We start from the raw sequence: 22,150 nt of genomic DNA, 5'->3' as shown, positions 1-22,150 counted from the left end.
TGACGCTCGTTCCCCTGACTACCGCCATGGTGCGCCGTATTTTAAATATGGCACACACATGGAGGCGTTAGGGGGCGCTAAGGGGTGCAAGAAAAGTGGCGCTGCATTAGGCACTAGGTGCAGGGCCACTTTTCCGAAATCTGCCCCTATGTTTTTTGTCATATGAAGCCAATCTGGTTTCTTAGGGCCTGATTTATGAAAAGTTAGCGCCGCCTCTCGTAATTTTTTGACGCAAAAGCAGTGCAAACTTACAAAGTATAATATAGTTATATTTTGTAAGTTTGCACCACTTATGAAGAGTTGGCACCACCTTTACGTCATTTTTTGACACAAAAGTGGCGCAAACTTACAAAATATAATTATATTATAATTTGTAAGCTTGCGCCGCTTTTGCGTAAAAAAAATGACGTAAAGGCGGCGCTAACTTTTCATAAATCAGGCCCTTAGTTTCTAAATAAAGCAAAAAAGGGGACAAGACTTCCTATAAATATCTTGAAATGTTATTTATATCAGATTTGGATTGAAAGATGCACATAGCTGCTGTGATATCTAAGGCTCCTTCAAGTATAGAAGGGTTACGCAAGTTCACCGGGGACTATGGCGATCCTTCACTGGTACTGGTTTTAGATGCATTTAAAGCTAGGGTGCACGCAAAATATTAATACGGAACTGAATTATTGTTTATGAGCGGGTTCCATAACTAACAAAGTTGAGGGGTTGTGTTTAAAAGTACTTTTAAACCCTCCGAAGTGTTCCATGATCCAAGCAATAAGAATGTAAACAAGAATACTGTCTTGGTACTTCGTATCAATGAAGCTGATGTTGAAGTTTTGGAATAGACCGTTAATAGCTGATGAGGATAAACTTGCTTTTTATAGGAAAAATGAATCTTTGATTGAAAAGGTGCTGGAAGTGCAGAGGAGCTGCAGCACCCCCAAGATAACCATGCTGGAGTTTAGAAGATGAAGAGATGCTTTTACATTTTGTTTTCATCTTGTCATATTTACTGTGCCAAGATAGATAAGACTGAGGCTATTTCTTCTGCCAAATTGTGGTTTATTGTTTTAACATGGAGATACAATTGGTCGTGGGCCTGCTTTTCCTAGACTCTCCCACTTTGGAAATTCCAGTGAATGTTACCCAATCCGATATAAAAAATAGAAGTGTTGTCACGGGATAAAGATTTGCAATATTTATTTACTAAAATAAAGAGTTCAGTTTCCCACTTGATAGATTCCTGGCATAATAAAACAACATTCACGTATGTACCTCTGCTTCCAGATCAGCCTTGCGCCATAGAATTTAGAAATTTAAGGGTTGGTGTTAACCCTACGTTTGCGTGACCTGAGTCACCGAATGGGATGAGACAAATTGGGGTTTACTGCGAATGTGTTTTAAATATAGAATGTTCTAATGTACATATTTAACTGGATTGTCAAGTGTATACAGTAGAGTGGCATAGAATTTTAAAGCCGATTTTGATTAAGTATGGTGTGACCTCCTGTCACATTTAAATTAGCTATTCATTCACTATGTATTCTCCTGATGTGACAAGGACTATTGGAAAACTTTTAGCAGTGGAAAACTGATGTTTTGAAATAGTTTTTATAAATTCTAAATTCTACATTTTGGTCAGACCTGTATAAATAATTAATTTTAGGTTTTAATATATTATATGAAAGATATGTTATTGATAAATGTGATGGTGATAGATGTGAGTTTTATGACATTTTACACAAAATAATGGTAAATCGCTGTTTTACTGTGTTTGTTCTAGGTTAATTGACTGTGTTCTAATAAACTGATTTTTTGACTGATTGACACAAGTACACAAAGATCAAGGTTTACAATTTTCTTTCATGGATGTATTTTTTGGGCTTGTGCGAAATTTGCTTTATTTGCTTTTGTGTAGTTATGCAAAATTTCAGAAAAATTATGCAAGATTATGTGTAAATTAAGCACAATGCAAAGCCATGATTTGCCCCTATATTTTATTTTAGTATGAAATGCATCCTCATTTCCATTTCGAATGCCAGGATACATTTGAAATTAAAATATTGGAGCTAAAACACATAGGTGGTCATTCTGACCCTGGCGGTCTTTGACCGCCAGGGCGGAGGACCGCGGGAGCACCGCCGACAGGCCGGCGGTGCTCCAATGGGGATTCCGACCGCGGCGGTAAAGCCGCGGTCGGACCGGCACCACTGGCGGGGTCCCGCCAGTGTACCGCGGCCCCATTGAATCCTCCGCGGCGGCGCAGCTTGCTGCACCGCCGCGGGGATTCCGACCCCCCCTACCGCCATCCAGATCCCGGCGGTCGGACCGCCGAGATCCGGATGGCGGTAGGGTGGGTCGCGGGGCCCCTGGGGGCCCCTGCAGTGCCCATGCCACTGGCATGGGCATTGCAGGGGCCCCCGTAAGAGGGCCCCTACAAGTATTTCACTGTCTGCTGCGCAGACAGTGAAATACGCGACGGGTGCAACTGCACCCGTCGCACAGCTTCCACTCCGCCGGCTCGATTCCGAGCCGGCTTCATCGTGGAAGCCTCTTTCCCGCTGGGCTGGCTGGCGGTCTGAAGGCGACCGCCCGCCAGCCCAGCGGGAAAGTCAGAATTACCGCCGCGGTCTTTCGACCGCGGAACGGTAACCTGACGGCGGGACTTTGGCGGGCGGCGGTCAGAATGAGGGCCATAATGTGCTAATGTTTTTACCTCAAACTGCACGTACATTCACAAATTGTGTAAGAAGCTCAATGCTGCATGACAAAAAAGCTGACCCAGACTTTGTGGTAGTGGTCCCGCTGCCACTTTTTTAATGGAAACCCCGTCTGCTGGCCTGGCAGCCCGCCCACCCAATTTAGACGTTGGCAGCCCCACAGAAGAAAGATCGCCAAGACCACCGACGCCGCCAGAAAACTCCACCCGCACTGAAGGCACTATTAGAAATGGTGGCTGGCCGCGGGACTCCAACGACTATTACCACTGAGCAGATTTCAATGTGCATTACTGCCAAGGCAACTGTGGCGGTCGGACCTCCACACCTGAGTTGACGGACTGAAGGGGAAATGAGGTAAAAGCCTACCCTTTTTCCAGATTCCACGTACGTTTTCGACTGGACAAGACCTTCCATCGCAGCTGCCACTGGACAATGGAGAAGACATGACCCCCCGTCATCTGACTTGAACGTTGGGAACTTGCAATGCCAAAGGTCACTGCACAAGAGCTCGGGACCACTGCAGTCACATACATGTCATAGTATTTTTTTCAAATTAGTTTGACATGCATATGTTGGGGAAACAGTTGGATGGGAATACACTGGTACAAGACACATATCGCACACATGCACAACTGTCATTATGGTATCAGTATTCACTGCCAAATGAATACTGGTGTCACAATAAAGTTAAAATAGCTGTTGTCAGCTATGTCCATTTGTGCACATTGCAAGGGCACTGTACCAGTAATGTTGTGCTGCTAGTTCTTTATGTGAGTCAGTACATATTTGAGTGCGTGAGATTGGATTGGCTGATTGAGGTGGGTGGAGCTGGAGTGGGTAGTGTGGTTGTGTCCAGTATGTGTGCCACTTGCGTTTGAGTCTGATGTTGTTGTGTATGTTAGGTAGGGTGTTGTGTTGCTGTGTGCAACATTCAGGTGAGTGTTGTTGTGTGGCGGTCGCTGTTGTGATGTGTGTAGTTGTGCCTTTGCGTGAGTGTGTTTGTGTAGATAAGTGTGTAGCTGTGTTAGTTGTTGTGGTTGTGGTGTGTGTGGGTGCACTGTTGATAGTGTGTGTGCGTTGTCTTATGGATGCATGTCAATGTGTGTTTTCAGCATTTACGGGTTATGTTGTGGTGGAATGGCAATGGATAATAGTGTGTATGGGGTGTGTTGTGTTGTGTGAGATGCAGGTGGACACATATGGCCAAGATACAGTGTATGTGTGTGACTTACCTCTATTCCATAGCCATTGCCATTGCAGGATGTCCATTGGGTCCAGTGACAAGCTCTCTACATGAGCAATCTGCCAGCAGCACACCGCCAGCAGGACTGTAACATTTAAATATGGTCAGCAGGAACCTGCCAGCATGATGGCAAGGAAGAGCACTTCATCATGGAAGTCAACAGCTCAGCCACAACACATCTAAATACAGTGGTAGGAACACCGTACACTTGACGTGGTACATGGGTCAGCCACAGACTGGCTGTAATACCATCAAGATCTAAATCAGGCCCTAAGATATTTATTTAGGGCAAACAGAAGCTTTACAAATAATAAGAACACAAAATAATATAAAAATATTGGCAAAACCAAAAGGTCACAGCTATCAAACTAACTGGCTTTGCCAATGCGTGCTGTTAACCTACACAGCTGCATTGAATTCAAGCACATCCACAGCAGCCATCTTGGAGGACTGTTTTGTCATTATTACAAGTATGCATAAAAAGATGGCTGCCACAGATGCAGGTGCTTCAAAAGCAGCCATCTTTGAATGCATTTTCTTTTATTTTAACAAATACTGGTTAAATATGGCCACTCTGGATGCACTCACATCTAAGACGCCCCTCTCTTTGAATTACATTTGTTAAATTAAAACATACCTTTTGGGGAGGCACACTGCGGATGTATGCACAAGCAGCCATCCTAGATTGGTCCAAAACATTTTAAAATGAATGCCCACCAACTAATGAAGGAGGAGGTGAAGTTTGAATAGAGGAGTTGAAAGGTACTGAGGGCTATATTATAAGGCAGCAATTGATATTATGGTAATTGCGCATGCCCAATGTTGTTATATTTAAGACTTAATAGAAATAATTAAAATAAAAAATTGGTTGCAAAGGGATGCTGGGAGGGCAGAAAAAGCGGAAGGCAATTAGGGAGAGAGGGATGGGGACATGGAGCGGAGAGAGAGGAGGACAGAAAATAGTCCTTCAAATGCATTGTAAAGCAAGGTGTGACATAGGCATGGAAGGGTATTTTCATCCATTCAGAACACTGTGAGACCTAAATGTTCCTGGGTGGGACAAGCACAAGGGTAATGAGGAAAGCTACTGAATGAGGAGTAGTTATATAAACAACAAAGTGATAAAGTCATGAGCAAGGGGCTGAACACAAAGCCCCTACCTATATGTACTGCATTGGAAAGAATAGGTCTGGTCTGAAGACAGATAAAGTTTCGTAATCATGTTTAACCACTGTAAGAAGTGTAGTAGCATTTGAACATTTTTCCTCTGATAGACCCCCCGTATGCAGTTTGTATGAGTTGATATTAGCTTCTCCTACTGACCTGCATTCATGTTCAAAATGTGGGTAGACTAGTCCAACAGACCATACAACAAAACATGACAATTGTTCTGAAATTGCAGGTGCTGTTTCTATTGTAACAAAAAAATAGTTCTATGGCTGCTGAACACAAATTTAATACAACTGTATATAAGCACGTCCAAAAATAAAGTGCTAAAATAAGAAGCGAGAAAGTGATGTGCAGCACTACTAAGAAAAACACTGCTACACACATTCACATATCATAACTGATTTCCAAAGCTTTACTCACGCAACCCTGTAGATTCCATTCGAGAGGCGGTGTTAACGGTGTCCCCAAAGAGGCAGTATCGAGGCATGGTTAGTCCCACGACCCCGGCAACGACAGATCCTAGAGTGGAAATCAGTGTTTCATTATGAATAGAGCCCCTACGCATAATGTACAACAAACAATGACATAAATACATTTAATTGAATAGAATGATCATTGGGATGTAATAAATGTGCCTTTCCTCAGGGTAGAGGTAAATAAAGAGTAACAGCACAGCTGGAACTCCATGAACCTTCCACTGCAGTTGGAGTGATTGAATGGGGATCCTAGAACCAAATTCTATAGCTAAGGGGTTTAATGGATACGACAAAAACAAGTCTGAAGAAAAAACACTTTTCAGAGAGTTCCCTTTAGCATTACATAGAGAAACCGGAACACTTGTGTATTTTTGAGGCTCCACTTTTTGTCATTTTGTTGCCATTTATTCCTGTTTGGGTGCCATTTATTAATTTACCCTCATATGATTTAACAGAAAAAACATTGCATAAAGTGAAACTGCAGCTGGAGTGTTGGCTAGCAATTGGCTCCCAGGTTCGCCAGGTAAGCTGAATAATTTTCCTAGTAAATAAATAGTTGTATTCTGGACCTTATCTTGATCCCCCTGCAAATTGCTAGAGTAATTGGACATCTTCTGAGTGTCAAGGTTTTGCCATGGAATCAATTACACAAATAGGATTAATCACAGTGACCTATTTAGGACAATGAACAATGTCTATATTCACTATTTCCACAATTGTTCTTGAAGTTAATGATTATTTTGGGGATTAAAGCAGGTGCAGTGGTAGGCTTCTTTTCAATTCCCTGTCACCTAGTTTTCCCTCTGTTTGTAGTCCTGCAGCAAATGTGATGGGAGAAACAAGAACAAAGAAACACCTGGGGCCAAATTATGACTGAGTCAGTGTATTATGACATGTACATGTTGGAAATATGAGTTTGGTTATATTTAATGTATCCGATAATTAACAGATGTCTTAAATACCTAAGCCTATGTTAAATTCGGTAGCTCAAACCCGACAAAATGTAACACTGGAAAAGCATATGGTTTTTACCATATTATACAGATTTTGGTCCTTTAAACACCAAAAGCCACATGTTATTCCCCACTCATAATTGGTGCTATTGATCACACCCAATAAATAATATATCACGTGTTATCGCTATTTATCAGGTACAATAAATAGCCCCCATATTCATAATCAGAGCAATATTATATTATATTATACTATATCATATTACATTATATCATATTACTTTATATCATATTATATCATATTACATTACATTATATTATATTATGTTATATTACAGGGGTGTGGAATTTATTAAAATATCTACTTGTCCAGGGGACAGGTTGCTTCTCAAATCTACTTGTCCTGTAAAAAGATCTACTTGTCCCTTTGGTGCCATTTAGTGTGGCGACAAATTATGGCAGCAATCTCATTATGTAAGAGCTCTGATAATAGCCTCTCTGATTATGCCAGGGCTACTACCATAGCAGGGCTTGAATACTTGCAGTTTCAATCCCTACTGTAGCAATTTCCTTATTTTGCCACCTTTCTGCAGATCTGCATACTGGGGCTGCAGGAAGCAGTAAGCAATAGTTCCAGGACTGGAATGCCTTTGAGTCTGCAAACCTACTAACCTGCATGTTTTAAAGATTTTCACCAGCTTCTCTCTGATATTTTCCCATAATAAGAAAGGTTGGACATTTACTCCTGACAATGGCAGAATTAGAACTTCTTCTAGAGTTGGGAAGAAAGTAGCTGGAGGGAAAATGAACTTGCAAATGCTCAATAGATTTTCACATGAGCAAATCTACACATCGTATTTACCCATGCTAAAATACAGTTCACAAATATTTTATAGGGGTACGACATATACCATGGGTGCACTTTTGTGACTTTCTTTAAGAATTTGGGGCCACATTTAGGTAGGTTCAGATTTGCGACCCGCAAATTGCGAGTCAGAGCGACTCGCAATTTGCGAGTCGCAAATCCGAATGTAGGATGGTGTCCCTGACACCATCTGTGATTCGCAAGGGCTTCGCAAATGCCCACCTCATGAATAATCATGAGGTGGGTCGCAATTTGCGACCCCCTTGCGAATGGCGGCCCTCACAGGGATGGTGGCCTGCTGGAGACAGCAGACCACCATGACTGTGACTGCTTTTCAATAAAGCAGTTTTTGTTTTTTTTGTAATGCAGCCCGTTTTCCTTAAAGGAAAACAAGATGCATTACAAAAACGAAAAATGAAACGTTTTCGTTTCATTTTTTGAGAGCAGGCAGTGGTCTGCAGGACCACTGCCTGCTGTGAATTTTTTTTTACAGTGACATTCACAATGGGGAAGGGGTTCCATGGGGACCCCTTCCCTTTTGCGAAAGTGTTAGCACCCATTTGAAATGGGTGCAAACTGCGATTGGTTTGCGTCCGCGTTCGTGGTCACAAAACAATCCTACATTGCACTGCGAGTCGCAATTAGGAAGGGAACACCCCTTCCTAATTGCGAGTCGCAAACCCGTTTTGCGATTCGGTAACCAGGTTACCGAATCGCAAAACTGTGTTTGTGCATCGCAATGTGCTTTTTGCACGTCGCAAACAGCGAAAGTCGCTGTTTGCGACATGCAAAAAGCTACCTACTTGTGGGTTTTGGTCCCTGATTAGGTCTGGTGTTAACAAAGCCATTTTTTTTTTATTAAACTTCTATTTCTCTCTCTTTCGGCTGGCTTTACTGTGAGTGATCGCATTCTGCTCTTCCACAAGGGAGCATATTGGCACACAAAGTAGTTTTGTTCAGTGTCAGGAACTACAGTGGCAATCAGTGACCTAACGAAACTGGAGGGTGCCCCTTTGCAAAGAACATGGAGGAGCCCCCTCTCCAGACTCACTCAGGGCAGGTGCTGTGCTGAAGGGGCCCCCTGGAGGGTGGCTGCGGGGCCTTTGTTATGCCACTTTGTTATGCCACTGGTGGCAACGTGTGCTTTTAGAGTTCAAAAACTTTTTGGGGGGTTTTTGCTAGTGTTTGTTACAATGTTGAGGGCCTGGTAGCTCCCACAACAATAAAGTGTTACAAAAGCCATGTCAAAACAAGACACGCATTGATTAAACTAAAAGACTTATAAAAATATGTCAGATCAGTTGGCTTTGTCAGTGTTTGTTTATTTTCATGCTTCCCATAATCGTGTTGAAAATGGTTACACTGATTTTCCATTAGAAATAGTTTTGGGAAATACTAGCATGCATCAACACATTTTACTAAATGACACTTCATTTGCATCTAATCAGAGAGCATTCTGGGAGCATTATATTTAGCCTCATAGCCTAAACTTTTCAAACATGTGTATACACGTTTTTTTTTTTGTACTGGAACCAACGTCAGTAGTGAAGTGTGACCTTAAAACATTTATTTACAGCACTCACCATAATAATGAAGGCTTTCAAATAATGAACCATAAATACAAGTTCGAACAGCATTATCTTTTGGAAACACATAACCTCAAATGCAGAGAGTTCCACTCTCTGTAAACAGGCAGCCAAAGGGTTTGTGCTGCAGAGGGTTGGGCCTACTTGTCCCAAGGACAAAGTAAACATAAAAACTTGTTGCCCTTGACCCCGGACGTATATTTTATTATTATGTTCAGGGCTTGTTGATTGGGAGGAATCGTTAGAAATGGGTAAAAGGAAGGATACAAAAGATTAGTTCTCTAAAGTTAAAACATACTTACTTTTTTACTAGAACAATCTTAACACAGCATTTTCAGGAAAAATATATGGTGGAAATGCCATTGAAAAGTAAAGTTGGTATTATTTATTTAGTATGGGCTTTTGGATTTGCACTGTCCTGCTATTTGAATCTTCACATCAAAATATTCTGTTGCTTTGGAGTTTCAGTAGTCACTTGGCGGTAATTCTTATGATTCCTGAAGACACTGTTGGATCTAATGGAAGCCATTCAGGAGGATTTCTTTCTTTAGGGTGACATTATTTTTTCCTGCTGTGGAACACAGACCTCAAGACTAGTAATCTGAGGAATTTCATAATACATTCCACATAAGTGTTTCTAATTTGTAAATCATTTAGAAAGACTCGAATTGAGAATACATTTTGTTGATAGTTGAATCAGAACTTCTTATTAAAAATGGTTCACAATGTATTTGATGAAGACGATACTGTGCAAAGACTGTTTGGATTTTTAAATAATTCTAATGATAAATGAAGTGTGACATATGCGAATATAATTTGGAGAAAATGAGCTCCCACAGGAAGATAGTGCTCACCCTGAGTGATATCTCATGTATTTGTATTTCTAGAATACTGCACAAACCAAGAAAAGGAAGGCTGATGCCCTGAGAGAGAGTTATTAGTAGGAGGTAGGACGGGAATCACTAGGCGCTAAACCAATCTGACGTCTGAGTGTACATGAATAAATAGTAACCTCTTTGTTTCTTTATTGTTTAGGTGATCTATAGTGCCAATAGTTTAAAGACAATACAAGATAAAGTCAGACGATGTTCTCTATCTTCCCATTCCCCTTTCCCTCTTGGGGTTCTGTCACAGTTTCTAGTTTTATTTGGATCTGTGGTAATCACATACAGAAGAAGGGTGCTGATTTCCATCAGTGGCTTTCTCTCAGAAGTCCCTAGTTCATTAGATATAATTTGTATTGTTAATTCAGACTTGGGACATACAAAGATGGTTTGACTGCCAGATATATAACCAAGCAGTGTCAATGGCAGAAGGCCCAGGGACCACATCCATCCATGAATGTTAGACTAGAACTAAGCTTCACTGAAGAAAAATGAAGAGAAGTTAATAGGAGGCTGGGTGTGGCAACGAAGAACAAAAGACTATGCAGCAACACAGCACTGGGATTCCTAAACACACTGTCCACCCATTCAAAGTAAAATAAAAAAGCAAAGAAAACAGAAATGTGATATTAAAGCGGGTGGTCAGGGCAATTCTGGAGAAAAGGGGTGACTGAAGGGAATAACTCCATTAGTAGTTATGGATTGTGTATATCATGGATTATGCCTACTTCAGGTAACACGCCATTGGTCAAGTAGGTATTCCACCTTCTTGACCAATATATGTATTATACTCAATGCATGTGAAGCCAACACAAGGGTGGGCGCCATTTTATATTTGAAGGCACTTATCTTCACCACTCTGCACTGTTCTATAGCTGTCTCAAATCACATCTCCCTCACTGGACCAGTCTCACCCTGCGAATACGACAAGAAGGAATCCCTCTTAACCGGTCTGTACTTCTCCAAAACACTTGGCCCCTACAACTCAAGTAATAGTGCATATTATCAATGCTGCCTGTCATGATTGTTCTCATGCAAATAAACTAGATAGGAAGAGTGTGTTTGTGAAATCTGGGACAACATTCTTTTCTTAAGGATCCTGACACACAGACTGTGCTTAAAAAACGAGGATGTGCTTATGGTTCCGAGCATGTGCGTTTAGCTGGAAATGGACAAGTATACTTACTTTTAGAAACCTTTAAATCATTGCTGTGCTAGGGAAAGGCACACCATCACTCCTTAATGACCTGGAAAACCACTCTGTGCTTAAGGAACACTGATTAACCTGCTGTGCCCAATACCATGTGCTTGAAGTACATTGACAAGAATCCTTTGCTTATGAAATGTGGATCTGTATGCTGTGTGTAATGAAGCTGGGGTATCAGATTGTGATTAACAAAAACTGTTTCAGAACCTCAACACACTTATAACGGCTAAGTAATCTGGATGTGAACACAAAGCGTAAAGATCTGGGCTTGCACAGTTTACTGAGGAAACCTGGATAATCACACATCGCTTGAGAAACATTCAAAATAATACTGTGCTTAAAACATGCCCACTGTGCTAAAGAATCACACATGCAATACCTAAGATACAATATAAAGCCGACTGAGCTTATGGAATTAAATAAAACTTCTGTCCTTAATGAAAGTGGGCAAACATACTGTGTTTAAGGAACAAGGGTAAGCTTGCTGTGTTAAAGGTCCTCAACACACATGCTGTGCATAAGGTACATTATAAAACAGCCTGTTTACATGGAACTGAACAAAATATCTGTGCTTAGGGAATAGAGGCAAGCTTACTGTGCTTTAGGCACTAAACAAATATACTGTGCTCAAGCAACATTGACAAGCATAATGTGCATTCGCTTTATGTCACGCATTCTGTGCATGGTGAAACATACTATGCTTCAGGACGTGACCATGTACACAGGAGATGGACATAGGTACTATGAATAAGATGCGTGGTGAATCATACTGTGCTCTGTGTTCTGAGTGAGAATACTGTGCCAATTTACATGGAACCATAGTCTTTAAAACAAGAGATAACGTCACCAAGTTACGTGGAATTAATTTTGGAGACCATCAGTCAAAATATATAGCAGGAGTGTTTTTGCACTATCAGTATTTGCAGTATAACGCATGCTGGTCATTTGATAAGCATCTCTTTACTCAACACATGGCATTATTACCTGAATGCAGGCCTATCCGTATTCTGACAGGGACATCCGGCATGTGTCTCATTTTGAAAGATCCCACCGAGCTTAGAATGTCAAGCGACATATTAGCGATTTCAGCCGCATGTCTGTTCCCATTTCGCTTTGGAAGGCCTGACGCCACCATGTATGCATCTCCTATTGTCTCTACCTGTAGGTGGCATAAAATGAAACATGCTAGTGAGAGCAGAGAATAAGCATGTTTGACTTAAATAAAAAAACTTTTAAACAGCTGGGCACACTATCCCTCAGAATAATATGTAAAATGGGCTTTTATTTTTAATTATAACATTTAACCAGATTTTGTGTGCCTGTTCTTAGTAATGACCATTCTGGAGGGCATTGTCATTGAGATAACCTCACTCTACTTACAGTCCTGACTTAGGCCTGCAATGCAAAGTTATGGTGGCAGATAATTATCCCATGACAAGGCCCTCCAGAATGTTCAATGATGCTGTTTTAAATCTTACATCTCCTTAGACAGATGGACTGGCACATGGAAACTTGGATACTGCCTGCTCACTTGCTAGATGGTCTAAGGAGACAAAACTTGGCTTTTTCTCCAATGTAGAGACACATGGTATTAGAAGGAAACTGGCTTGCAGATATTATGGGCATGTGTTGTGATGATTTTTTCGGACAAAGGTGGCGAAAGCTCGGCAGTGGGTAAAATGTGGATTAATGGGTGATAATAAGAATATGTCTAGGAGAAGAGAAATGTGGTGAAATTTAGGCCAATTGTTTGCATATGGCTGAATGAAAGTAAGAGCATGGATGAGTGATGAGATAACATGAATGGCAATGGAAAATGACTGAAGGGAAAAATGTGTGTGATTCTAGAAGGAAGAGTAACAGTGAAAGGATAAGTGGGGATGAATGGGTGATACCAACAGTGCTGAGCAAGAGTTGATTTAATAATCAGGAGAGAGTTGATTAGTCGATGGCTGAGTGTAGATATTCTATTGTTATGATAAAAGAAAGGAGGAGTGGTTGTGACTGTGTGAATGAGTGAGAGGATGAAGGCCTGATTCACAAAGGTAAGCTTACAATTTTGTGTACATTTACAACTGTTTGCTATCCACGAAGGTATATTACGAGTAGTTCCTTTCTGACAGTAGAGTCTCCGCAAATACAAACTAGAACAGATACGACTGTTGTGGTATCTTCTAATATAGAATGTGTCATCAATGACACATTCAAGGCTGTTCTAAAAAGAGAATGTGATGATTTGAAAAGGAGAGGGAAAACAGCCTGACAGCGGTGGCTGAGAAGGTCTTAAAAAACTGTACTGAAGAATAAACTTATGAAGACCCTCATCCTGTTTACAGATTTTCCTTAAATGGTAAATTTCACAATTTTACACTGGTGACAAGGAAAAACAACGGATTTTTGGGCGAATTAGAGATACTGGGCCATCTCATATCGAGGTGAGGTGTGGGGGCAAGGGGGCGAGAACTGTGTCACGGGGCTGAACTTTGTATAGAACTCATGCATGAAATGAGAGAAGAGCGGGTCCAATTTGGGCCACGGGAGCAAAGAATTCAAAAACATGCTTTTATGTTTTGTTTAAGAAATCGGCGAGTGCCCATCTCGCGTTGCTGCTTTTGTGTTACCGCTTGTGTCACCATGTGAACGGTTCCTCTCACGCTTGGCCTCACACGTGCTTGTCTCCATTCAGTTTACGAGTTGTGCAGCGGCTGCTGCCTCACGCCTCTCCCTCATGCTGCCTCACTCTGTTGCAGTCTGCCGTCTTGTGCCTCTCCCTCATTCTGCCTCACTCTGTTGCTGTTCGTGTGCTCCCTCTAGTGCTCGGGGGCTGAACTTCAGGACAAGTGGAACTCAGCACAGAAACAGACGCTATGTGCGTAATGTTGTTTCAGCCGTATTTGAGGACTGGGAAAGAATACAATGGGAAACACACATTCCAGAGCATTGTAGGAGTTGTTGTGGGCAATGTTCAGACGACACATTTGTGTGCATACAAAGAGAATCTCTGTGACAGGCACTTTGCTGAAGCACACCGCAGCAGAGTTCAGACAGTGCATTTGTGTGCCTTCAAGGAGAACCCCTGTGATACAGACACCTCTGAAGGTTGTATTTACAAAGATTATATGGTTATTGAGGTAATAGGTACACCTAAAGTGCCTCACAGGTGACAGATGCCTTTCTTTTGCAGTCAATCAGTGATAGGCATAGTACATTTTTGTGCATTTTGTAAGAGAGTACATATTAGAACATATAGGCCCTCATTCTGACCTTGGCGGGCGGCGGAGACCGCCCGCCAAAGTCCCGCCGTCAGATTACCGTTCCGCGGTCGAAAGACCGCGGCGGTAATTCTGACTTTCCCGCTGGGCTGGCGGGCGGTCGCCTTCAGACCGCCCGCCAGCCCAGCGGGAAAGAGGCTTCCACTATGAAGCCGGCTCGGAATCGAGCCGGCGGAGTGGAAGCTGTGCGACGGGTGCAGTTGCACCCGTCGCGTATTTCACTGTCTGCGCGGCAGACAGTGAAATACATGTAGGGGCCCTCTTACGGGGGCCCCTGCAATGCCCATGCCAGTGGCATGGGCACTGCAGGGGCCCCCAGGGGCCCCGCGACCCCCCCTACCGCCATCCGGATCCCGGCGGTCGGACCGCCGGGATCTGGATGGCGGTAGGGGGGGTCAGAATCCCCGCGGCGGTGCAGCAAGCTGCGCCGCCGTGGAGGATTCTATGGGGCGGCGGTACACTGGCGGGAGCCCGCCAGTGGTGCCGGTCCGACCGCGGCTTTACCGCCGCGGTCGGAATCCCCATTGGAGCACCGCCGGCCTGTCGGCGGTGCTCCCGCGGTCCTCCGCCCTGGCGGTCAAAGACCGCCAGGGTCAGAATGACCACCATAGAGTTAAACACACTTTCCCATATAATGGGTTTTTGCAGGCTGTGTAAAGTTGACATCCTGTTGGTGTGGAAATAAGTTAAGATGCAGGAGGTTACAGCTCCACCCTTTGTCTTGTAATCACTTGGGCAACCTATTATTAAATGGAGTAGATGGTAAAAGGTGTTTGAAAGGTGTGCAAGAGTGCACTTTAAGTTCAGAGCATAAAACAGCTTTACTACTGCTTTTGTTGGCACCTAAAGGGCAAGAGGGGTTCAATCATCTCCCTGAGGTCGCTGATGTGAATGTGAATTTGAATAAGTACAAATTATGTGTTAAAAAACTGGATACTTGTTATTTACCCACGGTCAGTACAATACTGGAGAGGTACCACTTTGGTTGAAGTGTACAAAAACGTGGGGAATCTGTGGAAGATTACATCACAGATTTAAGGAAGCTAGGGTCTACTTGCAAATGTTTAGGAACTGCTGAAAAAAGGATAAGAGACCATTTCATGCTTGGCTGCAAAATAGACAAAGTGAGAGATGGACTATGGTTGAAGCATGATCCTGCACTGGAGGAGGTGCTGGTAATAACTAAAGGGATTGAGCATTCCATGAAATGCAAGGATGTTATCAAGAAAGATTAGGGGCAAGAAGTGAATGTTGTACAGAAAAAATACAATGTATGCGACAGTAAGACAGATGGTGAAAAGTACAATGTATGAAAGAGAAAACCCGTGGAAGAAAGAATTTTTTTTAGATGTGGGTTCAAAAATCATTTAGCGTTTCATAAGTAACATCCAGCAATAAAAGCAAAGTGTAGAAAGTGAGGGAAAAAGGGTCACTTCCAGAGTGAGTGTAAAAGCAAAAGGGACAAGGTAACATCAAAGAAATTGAAGTGAAGAAATTGATGAAGAGATTGAATGTGAACAAACCGTGTCGCAAGTGGAGGATGTTTGTGATGTTTGTGATTTGATGGGAAGAAACAGAGTCCTAGGGATGAGACACAAGTGGAAGGTGAGACTACTAGTGTATTGTTTGATTTGGGTGCAAAAAAAACCTTGATCTTAAAATAATTTTTTGGTCAAAAACCTCAAAGGAAAGTTCTTTATGGGTTTGGTTGAATATAAGGTGAAGCAAGTGTGAGGTAAGATCTACGTGTCGTCAAGGGTGGACAGCAAGAATCTGGGAGTAATGCTCAATCCTAACAGTAATCCACCCCTTAAATTTGAGAGATTTGGGCCAATAGATTCGATTGGTGGAGGATAAATCAGCCTGTGAAAAACTTGAACAGGAAACCATGAAAGACTTTCTGTCTGTGTTCAGAAAAGAATTAGGATGCTTGAAAGGATATGTTCATAGGATTAAGATGAAACAATGTGCACAACCTGCGTGCGATAAGATGCAGAATGTACCAATCTCAGTAAGAGTAGATATAGTAAAAACATTGGCCAAGTTGGAGAACGAAGGTGTGATTGAAGAAGTAGAGCGGACAGAGCGGTTGTCTCTGGTGGTTGCAGCAAGAAAGAGCAGTCATGAAGTGAGGCTCTGCATAGATCTTAGAGAGTTGAACAAATGTGTGATGGTGGACAAATATCTTATTCTAAAAATAGCGGACATGTTGACATTATTAGGTAGGGCCAAGGTATTTTCAGCTAGTGACCTTAAATCAGCCTACCACCAAGTTGAGTTAAATGATGAATCAAAAGATCAAACAGCATTTGTGACACCGTTTGGGATGTATAGGTTCAGAAGGATGCCATTTGGATTAGTGTCTGTGGTGTCCGTTTTTCAGAAAGCAACGGAAAAAGTGTTAAAGAATGTCCAGGAATTTAAGGTTTATCAAGAAGACATCTTAATGAAGTCTTTATTCGATATTTCATCATAAAAGACATGCTACACGTCATAATACTTATAAAATTAACAGTGCTAACAATTAAAACAATAAATACAATATTTCATAAAAGCTACTAATGCTTCATTTGTTAAATATTTTAACATATTAAAAAAGGAAGTACATTACTTTAAAAACTCAGTTCTAATGTCAAGATATTTTACTTATCTAAAACATGTAACTGTTTTAGTAGTTCAGAACGAATTATCCATGCCCACCCCAGGAATTTGGCCACCCCTATTGCTATAGTAGGTGAAAGATCAGTTTTAAGGATCCTACAAGCAGTCTCGGCCGATTGTGTGCCCAGACTTTTGCATAGGGGTACCAACCACTTCTTCCCTGGGGCAGCATATAATGGACAGACAAAGAACAAATGGCTCACATTTTCCCGCATTTCAGTACACAATGGGCATTTATCTGGGCCTCCAATACCCCAGGTTGAGGTTAAACACCTTAATGGTATTGAGCCCACTCTAACTTGGTGATATAATTTGCAGTCCATAGGTTTTGTAATAACATCCCAATACATTTCAATTGCAGAGACATCTTTCACGTGTACAAATGTTGTTGTAAGGGAACTACCTATAAGGGATGAGTGTCTTATGCCTACCACCCATTCCCAATATAGTTGTTTCAGCTCTTTTTTTGAAGGAAAAGTAGCTGAGTCTGGGTTGTGCCAAAGGGCACCTAGACCCATGGCACAAAGGGTGGTTCTAACACCCTTAAACCAACCAATCTTATTGGATCCTAGGGTGTCCCTTACCTCGAGACATGCTTTCGCATATAATAACAGCTCTGGGGTAGACCACAACCTCCGCCAGAAGGCCAAGGTCCGAAATCTGGCTTGATCTTCCACCGGTTGGAGCCCAAGGTCATAAAGGAGCGGGATGCGTGGGGATGACCTCGGAAGACCAACCGCCCCTCTTGTAAATCTGTTTTGGGCCAGCATCAGTCGGTCCAGATTGCTATAACCCCAAAGCTCTGCCCCATACAAAACTGAGGGAAGAATTTTTGACCCATAGATTTCCATAAGTGGGGACATCGGGCGGGTAAATGATCTTTTATATTCCTTAAGAAGGGCACCGCCCAATTGAACATGTTTAAGTGCTTGAATATCAATCGGGGGTTTCCAACTAAAATTATCACTAAAATGCACACCCAGATAAGTAAATACATTAGTTTGCTCAAGAATAGCACCACCCATTTTAACCCTTGCCACAGTTTGTGTTCGACCTCTTAGTACCATGAATTTTGTTTTAGAAACATTTACTTCTAGCTCATGCTCGTCACAAAATAACTCAAATCTGAGTAGGGCCTGCTGAAGCCCTTGCCTTGTCTTAGATAATAACAAGGTATCATCCGCGAACATGAGCAATGGTACTTTCATTCCCGCTATCTGGGGAACATCCGTGGGATGTGTTGCAAAATATTTGGTAACCTTGTTAATAAACAGGGAAAACAAAGTGGGAGCCAGGACACATCCTTGTCTAACACCTTTCAAAACATGGAACCTGTCCGTAACCTCGCCAGGCTTACCCCAGCGGACTTGGGCATAAGTGTATGCATGAAGATTCATTAAGAGTCGCACTAGAGCCCTGGGCATTCCCTGTTCCAGTATGCAATCCCATAATTTAGTCCTACGAACCAAGTCGAATGCAGATCTTAGATCCACAAAAGCTGCATACAACTTGCCCTTACCCAAAAAAACTGTTTTCCAATATAAAAGGGCAAAACGAAAGGCTTGATCAAGGGTGCTTACATGAGGTCTAAAACCCGCCTGCAACGGAGTCAAAATATCTGAGTCTGTTATCCATTCCTGTATCCTCCCTAAAATGAGGCGCGCTATGATTTTTGGGATCGCATCAATAAGGCTGATAGGCCGATAATTTGAGGGTACTGAGCGATCGCCTTTCTTGTATATAGGAAGGATTTCTGCCCCATACCATGAATCAGGAATTTTAGCGCCTGCTGCAACTGCATTCACCAGGTGGAGTATATAAGGTACCCACAGGTCCTGGTCTTCCAAAAAAATGTCAGCTGGAATACCATCTGGGCCAGGGGGCCTCCCTTTGGGAATGTTTTGCAGGCAATTAATGACTTCAGTAACTGAGAAAATTAACGACTCGACGGGCTCAAGACAGTAGGGTATAGTCGCTTCTACTGTATGACACTTAAACTGATCCTCAACATTTTTTACCCACTGATGATTAGAGACAGATGCTGGACTATAGTGGGCGTCCTGCGAGATACCCCATTTTATGAGGTACCAAAACTGTTGCATATTGCGTTTACCACAGGCTTCTGACAGCATAAGCCAGCGTTCCTCGTCCCACTTTTGTTTTGCTTTGCGTTTTGCCTCATTATAGAGTTTTCTACAAGATCTAATCTGGCTATGATTTTTGTTTTTAATAGCCTCAAAGAGAACTCTTTTTGTCTTGCTACACTCTTTATCAAACCAGGTAGTGGATGAGTATTTCTTGGTCCTAGGTTGTTTAGGAATAAATTTGATGAACAACTTTTTAAGTTCCTGAAACAAGTCAGAATGGGTACGTATAAGTTCGCTATTAATCTCGTCCTGTGAGCCACAATTGTTTAAAAGCTCCACAGAACTAGACACTAAGGTTCTTATCACCCTGCGGGCCCCAGCGTCCACAGCTATTTTGGGCCAGCGTACCCTGCGCGTATCATTGCTCACAATGACCTCTTTTTCTATTAAATTAGGACCACTGCCCTCAGACCTCTGAAAGCTGGAATCCCTTAAGGTCAAAACCAGCGGGTCATGATCGCTCTCTGGGCGTTCCGTAACTAACATATCAACAACTGAAAACCACTGCCTCACATCGGCCAAAATATAGTCGATACGACTACTGTGTCTGCCGTTGTTGAACGTATGCCTGCCCTTCCTATCTGACTTGACCCTTCCGTTAACAGCTCTTAGACCCATATCCAGGCATAGCCCCTTGATATAGGTGGCTGAGCTCGACCACTTAGCAATCGGAGGTATCTCGAGTTGGAGAATACCCCAGGATAGATCCTCATCCTCGGTGAGCGGGCCGTCCTCAATACCCAAAGGCTCAAAACAAGTATTAAAATCCCCCATCACAATCTTGTGGCCATCGGTCGTTGTTCCTGATAAAATGTCATCCAACAGGAGGAGGGTCGGAGAAACCCTTCCTCCCTGGAGGCCCCTGACATAAATATTAACCAACAGGATGTTTGTACCTTGGTTCGATTTTATCTTTAAGGCAATTATGTCTGGACTATCAATTGTCACTTCTTCAACTCTTACACCCGCACTTTGGCGGACCCAAATTGTAAGACCTCCAACAGGACGCCCTTTCTGGCCTCTAATTGCTGGCTTGCTAAAGTTCAGATACCCCACCCGAAATATCGGTGTGATAGCCCAAGTTTCCTGGAATGCAATTATATCGCCCTGATCTATGAAGTCCCTCCAATCAGGAATACACTGGCTGGACTCCAGACCGGCTATATTCCAGGATATATACCTTGATAACATATCAACAGGCTCAGCTAAAGCAGAGGGTGAGTCCGTACTAAAATTGGGTAATGCAGACAATGTACCAACAGGGGTAGTGTCAGGATTATTACTTTGATCTGTGGCAATAGCCTTCCAACTTATATCTTCTATGTGGGGAGATTTCAATAAAGTTAAATTAACTAATTCTTCTCTACCGATGAGTCAATCATTCTCATCTAGGCAGGATAACGGCCCATATCTCCCGGCAGTAATCAAGGGTTCAATGCTTTCTGGTGCGAACCAACCCCTGGGAGGGTTAATGACATTTTTGTTAATCTGGGAAGGCACCTTCACCTCGGGATACACCGTAGGATAAAAATCTAGTAGTTCCCACGTGACTATTGGTCCATCTGCAAGTTGCGGGCACCAGCCTCTCAAAAATGGGACCACATTAATACTCCTGAAATTAACTATTACCAGATCACCTGGGATATCTTTAATCATGTGGCCAAGCCAACCCACCCTTCTCACATTTAAGATTTTACCATCAATGGTAGGGGGGAGGGGTCTATTTTTAGTAAGCCAGAAGGCTACTTTGTTTTTTAAATCATTGTAACCTTCTTTTTTACCTGAACTAAGTTCTGGGACTCCTGACAATATACATTCAAATGGAGCGGCCTCCGGTGGGAGATCAATCCTAACATTATAATTATTGTTGTGCTCTCTTGCTTCCTTATGGACTCGAGTTAGTTGAGGCCTACCCTCTAGGGACCCACGAATCACTTCGGGTTCCCTAGGTATAGTGGGCTCCGCCTCCAAACTTGTTTCGTTACATGGGGCTTTATGTCTTAAACTGCTGCCCGCGAGTATTGCCTGCTCAACACAATTTCCAGATGGTAAATCAAGAGGTACCGTTAGAACATCTGCTGGTGTCGATGTTGCTTGTACCCTCAGACTATGAACCTCTTGGGTAAGTACTTCAATTTTCAGCAATAATGTGCTGAAAATTTCAGCCATTTTTGTCGCTAACTTATCCTCTACTGTTGCCAGTATATTTTCTATATACTGCCTGTTATGACAGCAACCCACTGGCTTATCAGATCCCCCGTCTAATCCTTTTGTTTTAATAGTATGGGTTTTTGCTTCGAGGGGGTTTCGAGAATTGCTGACCTTCCCCACTCCTCTTTTGCCCAACGACTTTCTGCAAGCCCTAACTGCTCTTGCTGGTTGGGGGGGAGTCACTGCCATAACCACGGGGCTAAATGGGCTTTCGCCAATTATATCCGTTGAGTCTAAGGGATTAGAATGTATCTGTGCCTCATTCAGTATCATATCCTTGTCAGTATTGACGCCCAGATCCTCAAAAGTAGACACTATGGGGGTCATTCTGACCCTGGCGGCCGGTGGCCGCCAGGGCCACCGACCACGGGAGCACCGCCAACAGGCTGGCGGTGCTCCCGAGGGCATTCTGACCGCGGCGGTTCAGCCGCGGTCAGAAAGGGTAAACCGGCGGTCTCCCGCCGGTTTACCACTGCCCGTTGGAATCCTCCAAGGCGGCGCAGCTTGCTGCGCCGCCGAGGGGATTCTGACACCCCCTACCGCCATCCTGTTCCTGGCGGTTCGCCCGCCAGGAACAGGATGGCGGTAGGGGGTGTCGCGGGGCCCCTGCAGTACCCATGCCAATGGCATGGGCACTGCAGGGGCCCCTGTAAGAGGGCCCCGCTTGTATTCCACTGTCTGCTTAGCAGACAGTGAAATATGCGACGGGTGCAGTAGCACCCGTCGCACCTTCCTACTCCGCCGGCTCGATTACGAGCCGG

At 43.0% G+C, this 22,150-nt stretch overlaps 1 protein-coding gene across 1 annotated transcript in view; it reads right to left on the bottom strand.

Annotated features, from left to right (window-relative positions):
* The window catches only part of GUCY2F (guanylate cyclase 2F, retinal), a 428,460-nt gene that overhangs the window by 54,848 nt on the left and 351,462 nt on the right, over positions 1 to 22,150 (bottom strand). The window contains exons 15-16 of the mRNA XM_069211537.1: positions 12,083 to 12,257; positions 5,548 to 5,646 (exon numbers count right to left, since the gene is read on the bottom strand). Coding sequence (XP_069067638.1) covers positions 5,548 to 5,646; positions 12,083 to 12,257 — 274 coding nt within the window. The remainder of the gene's footprint in view (positions 1 to 5,547; positions 5,647 to 12,082; positions 12,258 to 22,150) is intronic.

This window comes from Pleurodeles waltl, chromosome 2_1 (genome assembly GCF_031143425.1).
Source record: "Pleurodeles waltl isolate 20211129_DDA chromosome 2_1, aPleWal1.hap1.20221129, whole genome shotgun sequence".
NCBI classification, from domain to species: Eukaryota; Metazoa; Chordata; class Amphibia; order Caudata; family Salamandridae; genus Pleurodeles; species Pleurodeles waltl.
Note: the sequence above shows the minus strand (reverse complement) of the source record. Positions and strands in the feature narration are given on the sequence as shown.